The 20,096-nt window shown below is 32.3% G+C and overlaps 1 protein-coding gene across 1 annotated transcript in view; it reads right to left on the bottom strand.

Moving 5' to 3' along the window:
* ANKEF1 (ankyrin repeat and EF-hand domain containing 1) overlaps positions 1–18,665 on the bottom strand; it is a 35,830-nt gene extending 17,165 nt beyond the window's left edge. Inside the window, exons 1-3 of the mRNA XM_044660713.1 lie at positions 18,583–18,665; positions 16,983–17,132; positions 15,813–15,936 (exon numbers count right to left, since the gene is read on the bottom strand). Coding sequence (XP_044516648.1) covers positions 15,813–15,936; positions 16,983–17,111 — 253 coding nt within the window. The 5' untranslated portion in view covers positions 17,112–17,132; positions 18,583–18,665. The remainder of the gene's footprint in view (positions 1–15,812; positions 15,937–16,982; positions 17,133–18,582) is intronic.
* Between the last annotated feature and the right edge of the window lie 1,431 nt (positions 18,666–20,096).

Here is a 20,096-nt window from a genome sequence, read left to right as displayed (position 1 = left end):
ATATGCCAAACAAAACTGATGATCCAAATGAAATGTTTATTAAAAACTTTAAATTACCAGAAAAAATAACAAGAAATAGAGGGCCAGTCTCAGGAAAAACAAATTTTTTAAAGAAATTGAATATGCAATTAATGAGCTCTCACAAAAAAGAAAAAACCCAGGACCAAATGAATTTATAAGCAAATTCACAAAATACTTCAAGAATGATTAATTATAATACCAAAAATATTTTGGAAAAAAGTTAAAGATAAAAGGAATCATCCAAAATTCCTTCTCTAATGTGAATGTATACTTTTAATCCCTAAATCAGTGGTCATCAAAAAAGAGAAATAAAATTGGAGACTAACATCACAAATAAATATTAATGCAAAAACTTAAATGAATAATAACACCAAGAATATAGAGATATCTCACAAAGATTATACCCTATGACCTATTTATTTCAAAAATTCTGGGCTGCTTTAATATCCAGAAAACTATAAACGTAATTGACCAGACTAATGAGAACAATAAAAATAATATAATTTTATCAATAAATTCAGAAAAAAGCTTTTACCACCCATTCGTATGGAGGCTGGGAGAGGGCCTAGAAAACATAGAAATAAATGCATCTTTTCTAAATATGGTATATAGTATCTATGTAAAACCAAGATCCATCCTTATCTGTAATGAGGATAAACTAGTGGACTTTCAAATAAGATTGCATATAAATCAAGGATGTTTATTATCACCATTACTCTTTGGTATAGTGCTAGAAATGCTACCTATACCCACATAAGACAAGAAAAAGAAATTAAGGGAATAGAATTGGTAAAGAGCAAACAATTATCATTTTCTGTAGATATAATGGTTTAATGAGAAAATCCTAAAGAATTAACTAAAAAAAATTAGTTGAAACAATAAACAATTTCAACAAATTTGTAGGTTATAAAAAGCCCACATAAATTATCAGCATTTTTATATATTACCAATAAAATGTAGCAGGGAGAGATAAAAAAGAGAAACTACATTTAATTACAGAAATTACAAAAATATATGAGTTTAATTTTTAGGCACATATAAGAACAATGTGAATAAAAGTACAAAACAGTCTTTATAGAAAGACAAATTTAAATAATTGTAGGATTATTAATTTCTCATGAATAGTCCAAGTCAATATAGTAAAAATGGCAATACTATCTAATTATTTATTTATTGCAACATTAATCAAACTATTAAAGAATTATTACATAAAACTAGAAAAATAATCACAAAATTCATATTGGATACAAAAAAGTAAAAAATCTCAAGGAAAATAATGAAAAGTGAGAAAGAAGGGAATCTAGCAGTACCAGATCAAACTATAGTACAAAGCAATAATAATCAAAACAATTTGGCAGTAGTTTAAAATAGGCTGATCAACAAAACATAATTAGGGATGCAATATACAGATGCAAATGAACTTAGTCAGTTAAACCAGAGATTCTAGATTTCAGAGTAAGGACTAGATTTCAGGGTAATTTGACAAAAAACTATTGGATAATCTGAAAAATATTTTACCAGAAATTAGATTTAGACCCTCATATTCTACCACACTTGAAGATAATCTCCAAATGAGTATATGACATAGATATAAAGAATGATATTCTAACACAATTAGAAGAGGATGGAAGAAATTACCAATAAGAACTAGGAATAGGAAAATAGTTCATGACCTAATAAAAGTTAGAGAAGATTATGGAAGGTAAATAAATTTATCAGATTTTGAACAAACAAATTCAATGAAACAAAAATCTCAAGGGAAATGATTAGCTAGAGAAAAATCTTTTCTGCAAGTTTCTCTGATAAAGGTCTCACTATATATAAAATATGCATATATAATATTATATTGATATTTTATTTCTATATACATATGTGTGTGCATATTTCAAATTTATACATATAAGAGCCATCCTCCAAGTGATAAATAATGTAAAGATAAAAACAGACAGTTCTCAAGAGAAGAAACTCAGCCTGTCTTTTGCCTTATAAAAAAATAATAAGGCAAATATAAAATTATAAAAAACTAATAATAAGAGTAATGCAAAATAAAACAATTCTGAAGTTCCACCTCACATACGTTTGACAAAGATGAGAAAAATATAAGACAGCAAATGTTGGAAGGTCTGTGGGAAAACAAATATGTTTATGCACTGTTGTTTAAGTTGTGAACTTGTTCTACCAATGTAGAAAATAAATTTAAATTATATATAAAATATTATTAAATAATGTATGCCTTTTGATTGACCCAGTTATTCTACTACTAGTCCTATGCCGAAAAGAAATAAAAAAATGAAAATGTCATATATGTATAATATTTTTAGAATCTCTTTTTTGGTGGGAAACAAAAACAAATTAGAAACTAAGTGGATGTCCAACAATTGAGGAATGGATGAATAAACGGTGATATATGAATATATTGGAATACTACTATGCTCTAAGAACTGAATAAATACATAATTTCAAAGAGACATGGGGAGCCTTGTTTGGACTGATGAAAATAAAGTAATTCTAGAAAAATTGTATTATAACAATAGTTTTAACAGTTTTAAAAATTGATGAGGGGGACAGCTAAGTGACTCAGTAGGTTCAGAGCCAGGCCTAGAGATAGGAATTCCTAAGTTCAGATCTAGTCTAGAGCATTTAGCTGTGTGTCCCTTGGCAAATAACTTGACCACCATTGCTTACCACTCTTCTGCCTTATAACCAATACACAGTATTGATTCTAAGATGGAAGATAAGAGTGTTTTTTAAAAAGCTGATTGAGAATAAAATAAGCAAAATAAAAAGAACAATTCATATAATAAGAATAAGACTGTAAAGTCAAACAGCTTTGAAAATTTTAAAAGCTCTGATCAATGCAATAAATATAGCTATGATGCCAGATGATTGACATTTCCAAAGGATTGATGATTAAACATGCTACTGACATCCTGACAGAGTGGTAATGGATTCAGATTGCAGGACAAGAAATTTGTTTTTTGAATAAGGCCAATGAAATAATTTATTTTATTTGACTCTGCATTGCCATTAAGGAATGTGTTTTTTATTTCTTTAATGGGTATAAGGTATGGGGTGGATAGGAGAGATAATAAGATATTAGTTAATTAAGAGAATAGTATTAAAAAATAAAAAAGCAAAGTAAATTTCAGTTATTAAAGAGTGTTTAAAACTATTTTATTTCTCCCATTACATGTGAAAACAGTTTTTAACACTTATTTTAAAAACATTTTCGAGTTCCAAATTCTGGAAAGCAGTCTGGTATAAATTAAATATTAACCAATATTTTGTACCATTAACCAAGATAAGATCAAAATGAATACATAACCTAAACAAAGAAGGATATACCATGAGCAGATTAGAAGAGCTGGGAACATATTACCTATCAAATTTATGGACAGAACAGGATTGTATGAATAACAAAAGATAGAATGCACTGTGAGATGTAAAATGGATAATTTTGAATATGTTTAATAAAAAGTTTTCGTACAAATAAAATTAATGTAGCCAAGGTTAGAAAAAAAGCAGTAAATTGGGGGGAAATTATAGACAGTTTCTGTGAAAGAGGTCTCATATCCAAAATACAGAGGGAACTTTGCCAAATATATAAGAATATAAGCAATTCCCCAATTTACAAGTGGATCAAAAGATGAGAACAGACAACTTTTGGATGGAGAAATCAAAACTATGTATAACTATATGAAAAATGTTCTAAATTATTATTTATTAGAAAAATGCAAATCAAAATCTAAGATATTTTACATATATCAGATTGGCTAAAATGATGAAAGAACAAAATGAAGAATGTTGGAGGGGATGTGGAATAATGAGTATGCTAGTACACTGTTGGTGGAACTGTGAACTGATTCAAATATTCTGGAAGGCAATCTGTAATTAAGCTCAAAGAGTTATAAAACTGTGCATACTTTTTGAAAAAGCAATACCACTATTGGGTTTATTTCCTAAGATTATCTAGAGTAAAGGAGGAAAACCCTATATGTCCTATAATATTTATAGCAGCTCTCTTTGTAGTAGCCAAAAAACTGGAGACTGATGTCCAACAATTAGAAATTGGCTAAACAAGTAATGGCATATGGTTGTCTTGGAATGTTACTGCACCATAAGAAATGAGGATCAGGTTAATTTTGGGAAAACATGGAATGGCCTACATGAAATTGTGAAGAATAAAATAAGCAAAACAAATAGAATATTATACATAGCAACAGAAATATTGTTTGAAGAATAAGTTGTGTATGTCCACCCCTTCAGAGAAAGAATTGATAAACAGAAATAAGCAAGACATAGTTTTATATGTACACATATCTTTTTGTCAAATTATACCTTCTCTAGTGGCAGGGATGGGAGAGATGGACTTAACTGTGTATTTTAATGTAACAAACAAATAAGTTTAAATTTAAAAAGCAACAAAAACAAAACAAAACAATACATATTCTCCTGGTTCTGCTCACTTCTTTGCAACAGTTCATCTAATTCTTTCCAGGTTCCTTTAAAATAATCCTGCTTGTCATTTCTTTTATCTCAATAATATTCCACTACAGTGGATTCTGATAGAAAAATTTTAAGTCACTAAAGCCATCATAAATTTGATCCAACACATCTCTTTTAGAGTCCTTTTTAAAAAGTCAGAATCAATGGATGAGCACTTATAGGCGATAGGGCAAATGCATAGTGAGAAAGAAGCATGACTATAAAACCCCTAGAACAGGTAAAAACATGACACAAAATAAAGAATAAAACAACCTTGAAAGGCACTAAGTTTCATGGACAATTATTTGAGAGTGTGAAAAATCTTTGTTTTGTTGGCTAACACATCAAGTATAATGAAAGTTATATAGGAAATCATACTTCATTATTTCTGTGCATCTCTGAAGTCATCAATGTTCATACTCCTTGAAATGAAATAGAATACAACCTTTCCTTGACCTTTATCCTTTTCCATGATTCTTGTCCTTGTCCTCCAATAAATGTTCCAAGGAGAATATCTATTTTACTTTTCTCCAAATCAGCTGGTATAATGAGAATATCATATATCTTTCCATTGCTCATTGTTCATGGAACAATGATCTCCTAAAGTAATTGCAAGTATTAATATTTGTTCAGTTATTTCAGTTATGTCTGATTCTTCATGAGTTCATTTGGGGTTTTTTTGGCAAAGATACTGGAATGCTTTGCTATTTCCTTCTCCAGCTCATTTTAGAGATATGGAAACTGAGGCAAACAGGGTGAAGTGACTTGCCCAGGGTTGTACTGCTATTAAGTATCTAAATCTAGATTTCCCTTTTGGAATGGTAACAAAAAGGCTACATCACTATTTGGTTTATTTCCTAAGGCAATCAGTGAAAAAGGCAAAAAAATCCTTTATATTCTAAAATATTTATAGTAGCTCTCTTTTGAGAAGCAAAGTACTGGAAACTGAAGGGATATCCATCAATTGGGGAATGACAAAACAAGTTGTGGCAGATGACTGTGATGGAATACTGTGCCATAAGAAATGACAAGCAGGTTAATTTTGGGAAAACCTTGAAAGACCTACAGGAAATTAGAAAGAATGAAATGAGCAGAAGCAAGAGAACTTTATATACAGTCACAGAAAAATTGTTTGAAGAATGAATTATGTATGTCCCCTTTTAGAAGAAGAACTGATAAATAGAAATGAATAAGACATAGTTTTATATATGCATATATCTTTTTTGTCAAATGATGCTTTCTTTAATGGGGAGAGGACAGGGAAGAAGAGAGTAAACTGGGTATTTTAATGTAACATAAGTAATTGTTTTAAAAAGGCTTAGACATAAAATGAAGGGAGATAAGAGACAAAGTTGATGTTGCATAGTAATCACCTTCTCCATTTTTCTAAGCCATGAGAGGACCTCAGACTTTACTTGAGGACAAAATACCAGTCTTTTGAGTGTGAACTTCAAAAAAGGGTTCCTGGACGAAAGAAAGATTAAATAAGCAAACGAAAATAGAGAATAAGACTTTGACACTGGTCAAAGGTAGAGAATAGCATCGCAGTTACAGCAGTCCCAGGCACAATCTGTATTTCTAACACTTCTATTGTCAGCTTTCAAGCTTGTGGCTGCTCCAATGACAAGTGGTGCCAGGGAAAGAACTGCAGAAAAGGCCTATGACATCTGAGATGCAGAGATTTAGTTATTAGTGAGGCTGCCTTGGAGATTTTTTTCTATGATTACCAGGGTGACTGAGCTCCCCTCTCCTATCTTCCTCATTTACTCCTTTGCTTTACCAATTCTCTGAGAGAACTAGACTGAGAAAAGGCCGGTTGTACTTCTCTCAAACAATTTTTCTAAACAGTATTAAGTGTTTCTCATTATGTGTGTGACAATGGACTATGACCCAAGTAACCATTCAAATATTGTGCCAGTTCTCACTTGAATACTAATAGTGAGGTTGGGAATAGAAAGAAAGAATAGAAAGGGAGAAGAGTTCAAGTACTGAAATTTTATAAAAGTAATTTGGAATCACAAATACTAACTGGCTTGAGATTCAAAACACATGAGAGCACAGTAAATTAGAAGAAAAAGAGAATGTTATTTGAGGCCAGAATGCTCATGAGATAGGAGCAGAAAGAAAGACCTACTGTAAGCGGGCAAAGACTGGGGAAGCTTATTTTCACTTTTAAAGAATGTGCAATCAAACTAGGTGTGTGGAGTTTTAAAAAAGAAAACTATATTCCTAAGGAAGGAAGGAGGGAGTTAAAAGAAATCCACTTCTCTAACCCCATGGGAAAGAGTAAAATTAGCATGCTTGTTCCATAGCTCCTCTAATTCAACAGCTCTGTCTGCCTAATTTGTTCTGACATCAGCTTCTTATATTAAAGTTTATCAATCTAAAATGGTCTTATTTTTAGCATCCTCATAATGAATGCTCACATATTACTACAATAGATGTTTACCCATCCACTAAAATCTTTCAGTGGCTCATTGTGGCAGAGAGACAGTGCTGAATTCTTAATAGCTATTCCTGAGAAGTATTAGCTCTGGTTGCCCTTATCAATTTAAAAAGACTTCAGGCATGATCTTGGTAATGTTTCTGTTTTATGTCTCTCATCTGAGTACCAACCAAGCTATGCTATAAGCCAAGAGACACTCATCACAAAAGGCAAGACACCAGATAATGAATTATTTGGCTACAGAAACCACAGTATATGCTTTTGTCAACTACTTCTTATAAGGCATAGTCTGTTTGAAGGGATTGTCCACATCAATCAAAATTTTATTTTTGAGGATATAGATTTCATGGCCTTAACTTTTTCCTTAAGCTCATCATGAAATTGTATAGTCTTCAAAGGTCTCAAGAATGAATGAAAAAACAAATCCTAAAACAAGTAAATAATACCCATGTTGAAAAATAACATGGCACTGTCTATAGAGCACCAGTCAGGACATTTGACTTCAAATTCTTCTTCAGATGCTTACTATGTTGTTTGCAATTATGTTTCCAATTGTGATTATTATATTGTAACTGTTTTCTTCAAAAAGAGTAGAAAATGAGGGCAGCTGGGTAGCTCAGTGGATTGAGAACCAGGCCTAGAGACAGGAGGTCCTAGGTTCAAACCCGGCCTCAGACACTTCCCAGCTGTGTGACCCTGGGCAAGTCACTTGACCCTCATTGCCTACCCTTACCAATCTTTCACCTATAAGTCAATACACAGAAGTTAAGGGTTTAAAATTAAAAAAAAAAAGAGAGTAGAAAATAACAATGACACTGAAATATTCTTGAGTAAAACAGTTACATGAGCTTCTAAAATCCTTTTGAGAAATCATTGTAAAGTAAGGCAGGTCCTTAGGAAATAGGAATAGTCATGTATCTAATAGTACCAAGAATTTATATATATGTATATATATATATATACATATATAGGTGTGTATATATACATATATGTATACATATACTTTATTTGCATGTCTAATTATACAAAATATAGAACTTTTGGAAGATTCTATGACCAATTTTTTCAAAAGCCCAGACCATTTTTACACTTAAAAATCTATGTATAGCTTTATTTATAAGCAGAGAAAAAGGTGAGACTTAAGAAACAAGAAAAAGAAAACTATGTTGGTAATCAGTTCATAGCTTTGTCAATGAGCATTCACTGAGAACTTACTATGTATCACGCCCTCTGATAAAATGATTTTCAAGATTCAAAGGCAGAAATATAAGTGACAATGGGGAAATTCCTGCAATTCATGGGTTATTTTAAAAAAAATACCAATCAGTCCATGTAAGACTTGATACTGGAATTATACTTTGAAAAATCTAGAATGATCAACATCCTTGCTCAAAGCATTCCATTTCCAGATTTGAAATGTTTTCATCTGCTGTCCCCTGGGCCTGGAATTCTCTCTCTCCACATCTCTGTCTCCTGACTTTCCTGGTTAAAAACTCTTCTTCTACACAAAGCTTTTTCCAATCCTTCTTAATTTTAGAGCTTTCCCTCTGTCAATTCCCACCATTTACCTTGTATATTGCTTATTTAGACATAGTCATTTGCATGTTGTCTCCCTCATTAGATTGTGAGATGCTTGTGGGCAGTGACTATCTTTTGTCTTTCTATCCCCAGTATTTATTTAGCACAGGTCTTAAAACAGAACGGATACTTAATAAATATTTATTGACTATGTCACTGACAATTTCCTGGAGACTATGTTTCTTAGAAATACCATCTGAGATTATGTGAAACATTTCCTTCTTTTGTCTCTTGCATTAAGGGGCACAGTTTGTGAACAAGAGAAAGCTTGATTCTTGGCTTCTTATTTCCTTCATATTCTATCATATACATATAAAAGGACATTTTGATCCATGTTTAGCAATACTTCTATCAAATCACAAAATAAGCTACCATATTAAATGATAGAAAAGCTTGACTCAAGGCAAGTATTTTGGCTTTCAGGAAGAAATTTTTCATTAAGTAAAATAAAACACCAGAAAAACAATGACAACAACAATGTAAAAATGAAAAGATGAGGGAAATGTTAATTTGGTAAATTTAGTGAGTTTCTTTTCTTTTCAGAGTTCATTAAAAAAAAACTGGCTGACACTTTCTGTTTCTACTTAATAATGGTGGACATGCAGTCTAGAAATAAAAATAAAGCCAAAAAAGGCCCTTTAGTATAAGGCCAATGTTTTCTTTTTTATTCAAGTTTTGAACTACTTGTCAAACATCAGCAAAAATAAATAAATAAAGGATGCTTGATTCCTTACATGAAACCTTTCTTGATTCTCCCAAATATTAATCCCCATCTTAACTCTTATTTAACAATTTTGTATGCATTTTTACATTAATTCTGTACAAGTCTACATATATACACATGTGCCTATATATCCATATGTATATTTATAAAAATATGTTTTATATGCATATACACACAATATGTATACATTTATATACAAACTTCTTGTCCCATTCATTATAATGTAAGCTCCTTGAGAATAGAGATTGTTTCATTTTTTTTAATTTGATTGCCTGGTACCTAGCATATAGTGAGTGCTTAATAAATATTTATTGACTGAGAGGCTGTGTAGCACACAGTATGTACTTAATAAATACTTGTGTGTTGGTTAATTTCAACATGTTGTAGATGTACCCATGAGAGAAAATTTAAAACACTGGAAAATATACTCCAGGAAGTTTTAATATTTTGCTCTAATAAACCATGTACTTAGTATTTATGTATTACTTCCACTAAATGCCTACTCTACTTACTCATTTTGTCATGGATGTAATTTTGACTGCTTAAAGACTGCCAAAAAAGAAAAGACTAGAACAGATTTTTGCCAAGATGGAAAAGATTTGAATGTGGACCAGGTAATGGATTAACTATACCTGTTATCTATACTTAAGCCAAGTAAGGTCTATAGATATTTGCTATCAGATAGAATCCAGGATAATGAATTTATCAGACTCAGCAATTCTCAAAGACCATCTATTTATTCACAGAGAATTGTAATCTATTGTATTGATGGAGGCAGTATCCACACTAAAAAAGATTATGTAGCTTTCACATGAATCATATTCAATTTTAATATGCAAATTATTTTATAAGCAAACCAAATTATATTTGATTTTCAATGATGTTCTTTTAAAGTGACTTTAGAAATAAGGGCACAGAAAAAATGCAAATAAGCTCATCAGAAATTCCATTAAAGTTTTCAAAAAATAATGAAAGATGGACCACCATTTTGTATTTATTTCTTCAGGGGTTCCCCAAAAACAATACATTTAATAACTGTTTGATCATATATGATGCTGGATCTGAAGAACAAACTTCCAAAATAACAATTAGTATTTATATCCTCAAAAATCTAATTTATTATTTTTTAAATGTGGTTACTATAGTTATTTCCAGTTTACCTGCCACATTTCATGTGATGGGAGAATTTCTTTATATATATAGGAGCCAAGGAATTACTTTCTAATTGATTTTTTCTAATTGTTTTTATTCTTATTGCCACTTTTCCTTGCACCCAGAAGTAGATTACCAAAATCAAGAATATTTAATATGAAAGGAGAAACGGCAACCATGGTACTGTGTTGTAAGATCAGTATAAATAAGACCTAATGTTCCACCCTTCCTGGCCTTACTTGTGGACCAGGTTACTGGATGGTTCTGGTGTTAGCAGATATTGCATCATGTGAAAATAAACTTGACAAAGTGGATTTCTGTGTGAATCAGGAGTTAAAGCATGACTGTAAGGAAGCCATGTTAAGGCTTCTTTAGCAGTTACAAAGAGCTTTTGTTGAATTTTAGAGATGGAAACTTTTTTTTCCCTAACAGTGCCCACATGAGTTAGGATTTTTGAACAATGGTGACATGCAGATTGCCCTCCTTTCCTTATGTGGTGCAATAAGGATTATGCTATCCAAAATGGCATATTTCACCCAGGTGCAATAAAACAAGCTGCTTTTTTTGGACCCCTACAAGCCTGTTTATTTCTTTTGTATTACTGTAATGTCTTAGAATTATTGTTAAACACTAGTCTCACCCTGGTCTTTGTCTGAACTATAATGTAATTGGAATTAAAATTAAATCCTAATAAAAAAAATCTAATTTATTCATCATTGACTTAATAACTTTTTAACCCTTTATAACTTTGGTTGAATTAGTGAAATGAGGCTCATATTCTCTCCTTGATAAACTATAGCAACTTAACAAACTGAAAACACATTAAATCATAGAATCTCTAGTGTTGAATAAATGACCTTGGGTGTCATCTGATATAGGGAAGACATGAAAAATCCTTTTTAATACATACGGACAATTCTATTCCAGCTTTTACCTGAATCCCTAAAGGACTCCATTCCACTTTTTGGGTTGGTCTAATTATTATGATGTTCTTAGTTTCATAAAGTCTAAAGAATTCTGGTACTAGAAAAGACTTTTGAGAGTCCCTTGGACAACAAGAAGATCAAATCAGTCAATACTTAAAGAATTTAATTCAGACTATTCACTGGAAAATCAAATACTGAAGCTAAAGTTTAAATACTTTGGCCACATAATGAGATGACAGGATTCACTAGAAAAGATGCCAATGGCAGAAAAGACTGAAAGCAAAAGGAGATGGACTTGGCAAAGGATGAGATGGATAGATTGTGTCAAGGAAACAACAAACATGAACTTGGACAGACTTTGAGAGATTGTGGAGCATGAGTTCATGGGATCAGAAAGAGTTGGACATGACTGAATAAGTAAACAACACATAACCAATTACTTCTAAACCTACTATGTGGGGCTAAGAAGAAATAGAATAATCCTATTTCCCCTTCATAGTGAGTCAGAAACTTGAACATTGTCTTCGAACTAATTTTTCTTCTCCATGTGGAACATGCTGAGTTCATTCAAAATGATCCTTCTATGGTATGATTTCAAGATCCTTCAGAATCTTGGTTATCCTCCTCTGGACACTTAACAATATCCCTTCTAAAACATGGAGCCCAGAATTAAACATACTATACCAATGTGGTCTGATGAGGCCACAGAATACTGGTAACTACAAGCTTCTTAGCCTTGGACACTATGTCACTTCAATGCAATCTAAAGTTCATGATTGCTTTATGACCCTGTACTTTCAATGTTTATGGTTCATTAAAACCCCAAGAAAATTTTCAGAATGGTCACTATATAACTAAATCTGCTCATTGGCTTGTATCAGATTGACTTCTGGTCCTCAAGTAGATTTTAAATTTGTACCTATTAATATTTCACTTTGTTGGATTTGACCCAATGTTGTAGCTACTGTAGATTTTGTTTTATTTTCTTTGTTTTGGGACCCATATGCAATATATTTTGCATATATCATATAATCATATAATATTTTGGCATACTCCTCAGTGTTGAGTCAACTGAAAATATGATGAGTATTCTTTCTAAGCCTTTATCTCAATTGGTGATAAAAATGATGAAAGGCTTAGGTTCAAGGACATACTTCTGGGGCATTCTTTAGGAAACCACTGTTTCTTTGTGATATCACTGAATTCTTTTTGAGATAGTAATTAAATTTTTAATAACAAGTTCAAGAATTTTGCAAAGAATTAAACTAAAATGTATTAGTCTAGAGTCTGAAGGTTCTATCTATTTTTTAAAAAATCAAGACCTTTTTCTTATTCTGTGGCTTGCTTTGTATTCTCTACCTAAACTTTTAAGGATTATTGAAAGTAGTTCAGTAAACACATTTACCAGTTTCTTTAGTATACTGTATTATTGTTTACCTGGATATGATAACTTATACTCATTCGTGGCAACTAGATATTGTCTTTCTATTGAACTGCTTATCCTGTATTTTGACTTCATATTATTTATTTTTGTTCTAACTTAGAAGCAAAAACAGAGTTCAGCAGTTCTGTCCTCTATATGCTATTAATTATCATGTTCATATCCCTCTGAGCAGTCCTAGTATATATCTTTCCATAAATGCCTAGATTTTTAAAAACATTTTTGTTTTCCTTATAACATTCCTTATCAGCTTGGATCATTTTAAACATTAATGTTGACATAATCCTTATAGAGAATGTCTTTCTATATTCATCATCTCTCCACTTTTACATCCATCTTCTATACATCTTTCAAAATCCAAGTTGATTGATGAATTCCTTGACATACAGGAATGCCTTTACAGACAACTTCTTTTTTTTAGTCCTCACTAGAATGATTTTACCTTTTGTCTTCAAAATTCATTATTTAGAATTTCTATTCTTCTTGGGATTACTTAAAATTTTAGTATATGGGCTTCATTCATTTTGCCCCTTGAAATTGACTTTCCTAAAATCTAGGATGCATATTAGATTATTCCTGGCACTTTTCTCTCCCCTTATTTATCACCATTCTAGAATGGAGTCATGCCCAAATAAGGTTTCATTTCTATTTTTTACCCAGTTCCCCCTTTTCGGTGATAATCACATCCAGAATAGCTAGTCCGCTCACTGTTTCTTCCTATTTAAAAAAAATGAAATTGTAACTAAGGTCACAGATTTTTCTATTAAAACCCTATCTAGATAGAGCTAAGATAATAGTAGAGACAGGGAACTCAAAAGCACTCCCAAATTCTCCTCCAAACAATGTTAAAATAAGGCCTCAAATGGGTTCTGGAGTGGCAGAACCAAATTGTTCTTTGAATGTCAGCAGGACAAGTCTGTTTCTCTGGAGAGAAAAGGGAAGGCAGTCTACGGCATGCTGCATCCAGCAAACCTGAAGAGAAGTCCCAAGCCCAAGCAGAAGCTAACAAAAATGCACCTCCCCATAAAAGCCAGAAGCAAGGAACACCCCCACCCACAATAAACACACATACAGAGAGCCCTCTAGGTTCCAAGACTGGGTACAAGCAAGCATGAGTCCCCAAACCCCCTGCACAAAGCAGCCCACAAAAAGCCAAGCCCATCCCAATGTAAGCCAATAACAGTCCTTGAGAATGGCTGAATCTGCTCTGGGAGGCATCTTACAGAGTTTTCAACCTCAAAGGAAAATGGGAATTGGTCTCAGATCTCAGATGAGCTCAAAATGGATTTTAAAATCAAATAAGAGAGGTAAAAGAAAAATAGGTAATTTTGACTATATTAAATTTAAATGTTTTTGCATAAACAAAACTTATATAACCAAGATTAGAAGGAAAATAGGAAACTGGGAAGGGGGGAGGAATTTTATACCAAGAGTCTCTGACAAAGGCTGCATTTCTCAAATATGTAGAGAATGAGGTCAAATTTATAAGAATACAAGTTATTTCCCAATTGATAAATAGTCATATGATATGAACAGCTTTCAGATAAAGAAATTAAAGTACTCTGTAGTCATATAAAAATGTTCCAAATCACTATTGATTAGGGAAATATAAATTAAAATAACTCTGAGGTACTACCTTGTACCTATCAGATTGGCTAATATGACAGAAAATAAAAATGATAAATATTGGAGGAAATGAAGGAAAATTGGGACATTAATGCACTGGTGGCAGAGTCTTGAATTGATTCAACCATTCCGGAGAGCAATTTGGAACAATGCCTAAAAGGGTTATAAAACTGTGTATATATATACTCTTCAATCCACTACTAGGTCTATATCCCAAAGAAGTTAAAAGAGAAAAGGATCTAAATGAACAAAGTTATTTATGGTTGCCCTTTTTGTTGTGACAAAGAACTGGAAATTGAAAGGATACTCATCAATTGAAGAATGGCTGAACAATTTTTGGTATATGACTATACGTAATATGCTATAAAAAATGACAAACATGACTATTCCAGAAAAACCTGGAAAGATTTCCATGAATTGATGCAAAGTGTGAGCAGAACCAGGAGAATACTCTACACAGCAACAGTAATATTGTACAATGATTGTCTGTGAATGTCTTAGCTATTCTGAGCAATACATGATGTAAGACAATTCCAAGGGACCCAGGATGAAAAAGGCTTTTGACCTCTAGAGAAAGAACTGATAAAGCCTGAATGTAGATTATAGCATCCAAATTTTCATTTTATTTTCTTCATGGTTTTCTTGAGTCATCTTGTACATTATAATCATATGGAAATATAGGTTTTCATAATACAACATGTTTAACATATCAAATTGTTTACCATTCTCATGGAAGGGGGAAAGGAGGAAAGGAGAGAAATTGGAACTCATAATTATCTCAAAATTATTTTTACATGCAAATTGGAAAATAAAATATTTTTAAAATAAAGTATCATAATGGGGAAAAAAAGAAAAAAAATTCTCTTTATTTTCAGGTTAGACCTAGTTTACCAGCTAGCTATATGACATTGCAAGGTTAAGTCAGTTACTCTTGAGGGGCCTCAGTTTCCTGATCCATTAAATGAGGAGGTAGGATTCTCATGTTCCTCTTTGACTCATTTAAGTTCCATGATCCTATGAGTGGACCTCATTTCTAACCTGGCTATACTACGTTGGGGCTTTGACTACCGCCATTATGGCTATCTTCTTCTCCTCCCTCTTCTTTATCCCCAACTTTACAGCTTTTTGTGGTTTTTTTCCCTGCCCCATTCATCTATGAGGGCAGAGACTGTCCTTTTTCCTTATATCATCATACCTTAGCACAGCACCAAGATCATAGTAGGAATTTAATAAATAGTGATTGACTATTGATTGACTTTGACCCTTAAAGTTTCTTCCAACTCTAAGAATTTTATGTTTCTATAATTAAGATTTGATAACTGAAAACAATGTATAGATGATAAATTGACAAGACGTAGGTACATACCCTGTGCTTAGCTATAATATCAAGAGGTATAAAATAGAAAAGTTTACCTCGTTGCGCTATAAACTTACAGCAGTCTGCATAGCCCCCCATGGCAGCATAATGGAGTGGTGTATTTCCATTCATTGCAATAATTCCCACATCTCCATTATAAGCAGATATAAGCGTCAGTATCTAAAAGAAAATTAAAGATTTTAAAGAAACATACATGTACAGTAGCATATATGTACCAGAAAAGAGTAAGACTGGGAGTTGACCACTATCATCTTAGTAAATTCAAACTAATAGGAAATATACTTAAAAAATAGCTCCTTGGTAAGGATTGATTTTAAACACAATTTTATTGAAGCAATGAATCTTAAAAACAAGGAAATAAATGCTACATATCAAAATTGGGTAAAGAAATTGTAATTGATTTAAGTTGTTTTAGAAAAAGGATAGCCATTGTAGCCTTTCAATTCTGTTATTTTTATTTATTCTAAAGTAATTTTATTGATAGTTACATGATTGAATTTTAAAAATTAGAGGAGTAACCCAATTTGCAAAAACATGTTTAGGTAGGTGACAGTATGATAGTTATGTTTTCTTGGTAACAAAGAAATAATCAGTGTTGACACTGCTGAAACATGTAGGGTACTCCAAATTGGCAGAACATCAAAATATGTTACAGTTGAACAGAATGAGATTAATTATCAATAAAGTATAACAAATGAAGGGCAGATAGGTGGCACGGTGGTAGAGTCCCAGCCCTGGAGTCAGGAAGATTTGAGTTCAAATCCATTCTCAGACACTTGCTAGCTGTGTGACCTTGGGTTAGTCACTTAACTCTGTTCGTCTCATTCTCCTCATCTGTAAAATGAGCTGGAGAAGAAAATAGCAACCACTTCAATATCTTTGCCAAGAAAACCCCAAATGGAGTCATGAAGAGTCAGACACAACTGAAATGACTGAACAACAACAAAAATCATAAATGAAACAATCACTACAAGACATATAATTAAACAAGACCACAAGGAGAGGAAAATGCTTTAAAAATTTTGCCTGGAATTGATCTCAAAAGCTTACAATCTTTTTGGGAAAACACAATGGCATTCAAAATATAGGTGGCTCAGTTTTTTTAATTTTTTCTCTATTTACAAACAATAATATTTAAGTCCTAGAGAAAAGGGAAATATAAAATCAATAATAGGAATTTTGGAAGTACTTAGCAAGATTATTACATCAAAAAAGCCTCCTTTGGCAGCAAAATGTGAAGCATGTTGCCTCTCATTGTCATAAGCATTAACATCTCCTCCTCTTTCAAGTATACCTCGAACCACTTCTACCACTCCTTCTCTTGCAGCTTCCATTAATGCAGTTCGACCTGTAGACTGGACATTGAAAAAAGAAAGTGTCAATTACTTCAGTCTTACAAAGTAAGTCTTTGCCACTAGATTGAAATCTAAATTTTAGCTTCATACTGTGCAAAATTCTAAATAATTGTACCCTTCTGAATATGAGACTCTAAAACTATTGGGTCCTTAGGTTCTAAAATTGTAAAAAGCACAATTTAAATGACACTGATAAAACCTGAAAATCAGAAGAAATGTCAAAAAGTGAATGACTATGAGAAACTAATATCAAGAACAGTATTTGTTGCAAAGTTGTAAACAGCTGATCACTGAGTTGGGATAAGGAAGAAATGATGAAAGAAGAGCATTAAATGAAAACTGAAGAGGCTAAAGACATTTATTATTAAGTAAATTTTTTTAAATATTCCAGAAATGGAAAATAACAATTACAATGTAAGGAAAAAATAAGAATGGTGAAATCAAAACGTAAGTAAATATTTTCTAATTACATAATAGAAAAAATATATTTTATTAAGATAAAATATATGTGAGTAGTGGTTTTCCTTTTATTTCTTTTTTGCTCTTTTTCTTCAATCATTTTAATTATATGCAAAAGTTTAACTATTTTTCCCAAAAAATTTTGATGTAGGCTCATAATTTCATTGGTCTAAAGAACATTTATTGAGAGAACTTTCTCTACCAATTAAATTAACAACTCTTCTTCTATAATGTTCAGTGACTTGCTCAGGGCCACATGGTATGTGTCAAAGGCAGAAACTAAACCCAGGTCTCTTAGACTTCAAAGCCAGATTTCTATCCCCTCTACTATATCACATTGTCTCTCTCTTAAACAAATTTCTAAATACAATTAAGCAGAATGGTAATGGGAAAATATTAGGAAAACACACCCTCTTAAGATATTCTTAAGCCAGAGAAAAGGTTGGGGTTCCTATTGAGTACAGTCTGAACCCAATTAAAATGTAATTGGGAGATATTTAGCAAAATAAATACAAATATGATAAAACATAGATAATATTACATTTTAAAATTAAGTCAATATTATAGCCTACAGGGACCTTCATGTACAGAGTAGTAGCTGCTATTTCTATTTGAAGGCAAGTAGGTGGCACAGAAGAGGGACAGAATCAGGAAAACCCAAGTTCAAATGTGGCCTCAGACACTTACTAGCTATGTGACTCTGGACAAGTCACCTAACCTTATTTGCTTGTAAAATGAGCTAGAAAAGGAAATGGCAAACTATTTTGGTATCTTTGCCAAAAAAATCTCAAATGGAGTTGCAAAAAGTTGGATTCCACTAAAATGACTGATCAACAACAAAATTTCTAATTGAGTTTGATACCATGCTTCTAAGCAATTAGAAATTAGCTCCTCCTGTTTAATATGAGAATATTTCTGTATTTAAATATAAGCATTATGCTAATATAGTATATATAACCAAAGGAATATTTATAATCATACTAAAATATACCGAATTCAATGCATCTGGATTAGCTCCTTTTTCCAAAAACCTCAAGCACACGTCTTTAATTTGACTTGCTTCTTCACAAGCTCTAAGAAATATAGGTTTTCCATCAAATGTACAGTTGTTGACATCTGCCCCATTTTCCAGGGCAATCAGAGCACAGCGATAATGTCTTTTGGTGGGCAATAAACAATAAAACAGAATTCCTGTAGAAAAACAGAATTATATAGTTGAAAAAAAGTAATAGAGTCTGAAATACCTCAATTAATGAAGCAAAAAAATTACAAAAGTCACTAAATGTAGCATGTATATATATATATATATGTATATATATATATATATAATTTAAGTATATAAAAATATATGGATGTAGACATGTATTCAATACCTCATAGCTTAATTTCACAGCTCCATTCCACAAGATAAGTTCTGCTCCTGCCATTTACTATCATTATATAAAAGGATTCTACCTTTTACTATAAAACTCATTACCATGAAAATTTTTTCTATGTGTTTAAGATTACTTCAGACAAAAGATGGATAGTTTTGAAATTTTGTTAGCTTTTTTATGACATGAGTAATTCTGCGAAATCATATCAAACCTAAAACCGATGGCTAAATTCCAAGGTAGGGCTGATCAGTTCTGTTTTTGAAGTGAACTAACCCTAGGTGGGATATTGAAAACTTTCTATCCAGAATGACTTAGGAAATGGACAGGGAAAACCAAGATGTCATTGTTTGGATTATTTACTGATACAGGACCAGAAGCCCAGGTGTGAAAGTTCAAGTCCTTCTCTGATAGATTTGACTATATAACAAAGCAGATTTACAAGTCTATTAAGATCAACCTAAATACTAGGAATGGAATGCCAGAACCAACTGGATCTTTCTCAGCATTTTAGGCCTGAAGAAGATTTGAACCTAATCTAGATTATTAGAAAACTAAGGACAAAAGAAACTTCCTCAGAGAGAGTCCTAGCTAAGAACAGTTCTATTAGAATTATCTAAAACATGGGAAATTGCCTACAGCACAGAAAGGATTTGCTTTCTTTATGTTCTAAACAGGACTACATTATTTTAAGCACCAGTAAGATTGCCAAGTGTGATGGTAGCTGTTACTGAAGAGACTGGGGCTGGCAGATTACTCAAGTTCAAGAGTTTTGTAATATTATGGGGCTAAAGATAATCTAGTGTCACCATAAATCTGGTACCAATATTGTGACACCACCCCTACCATTACCAACTACATTAGTGATGGGCAACCTTTTTAAAGAGGAGGCCAAAGGAAAGGAAATGCTCATCTGTCAGTCTGTTTCTAAGGCAACTCTTTCTAAATTTCATTGTATTGTATCTTACTCATTGTATTCGTCAGATTAGGAATAATGTCACTGCAGTGGGGTAGAACATTTCAGGGGGCTGCATCTGGCCCTCGGGCCATAATTTGCCCATCACTGAACTAAGTCATTGGATTGCCTTTGAAGGAACAACTAATATAGAAAACGTGAAAAACATGGGGCAGG

Source organism: Gracilinanus agilis, chromosome 2 (genome assembly GCF_016433145.1).
Source record: "Gracilinanus agilis isolate LMUSP501 chromosome 2, AgileGrace, whole genome shotgun sequence".
NCBI classification, from domain to species: domain Eukaryota; kingdom Metazoa; phylum Chordata; class Mammalia; order Didelphimorphia; family Didelphidae; genus Gracilinanus; species Gracilinanus agilis.
Note: the sequence above shows the minus strand (reverse complement) of the source record. Positions and strands in the feature narration are given on the sequence as shown.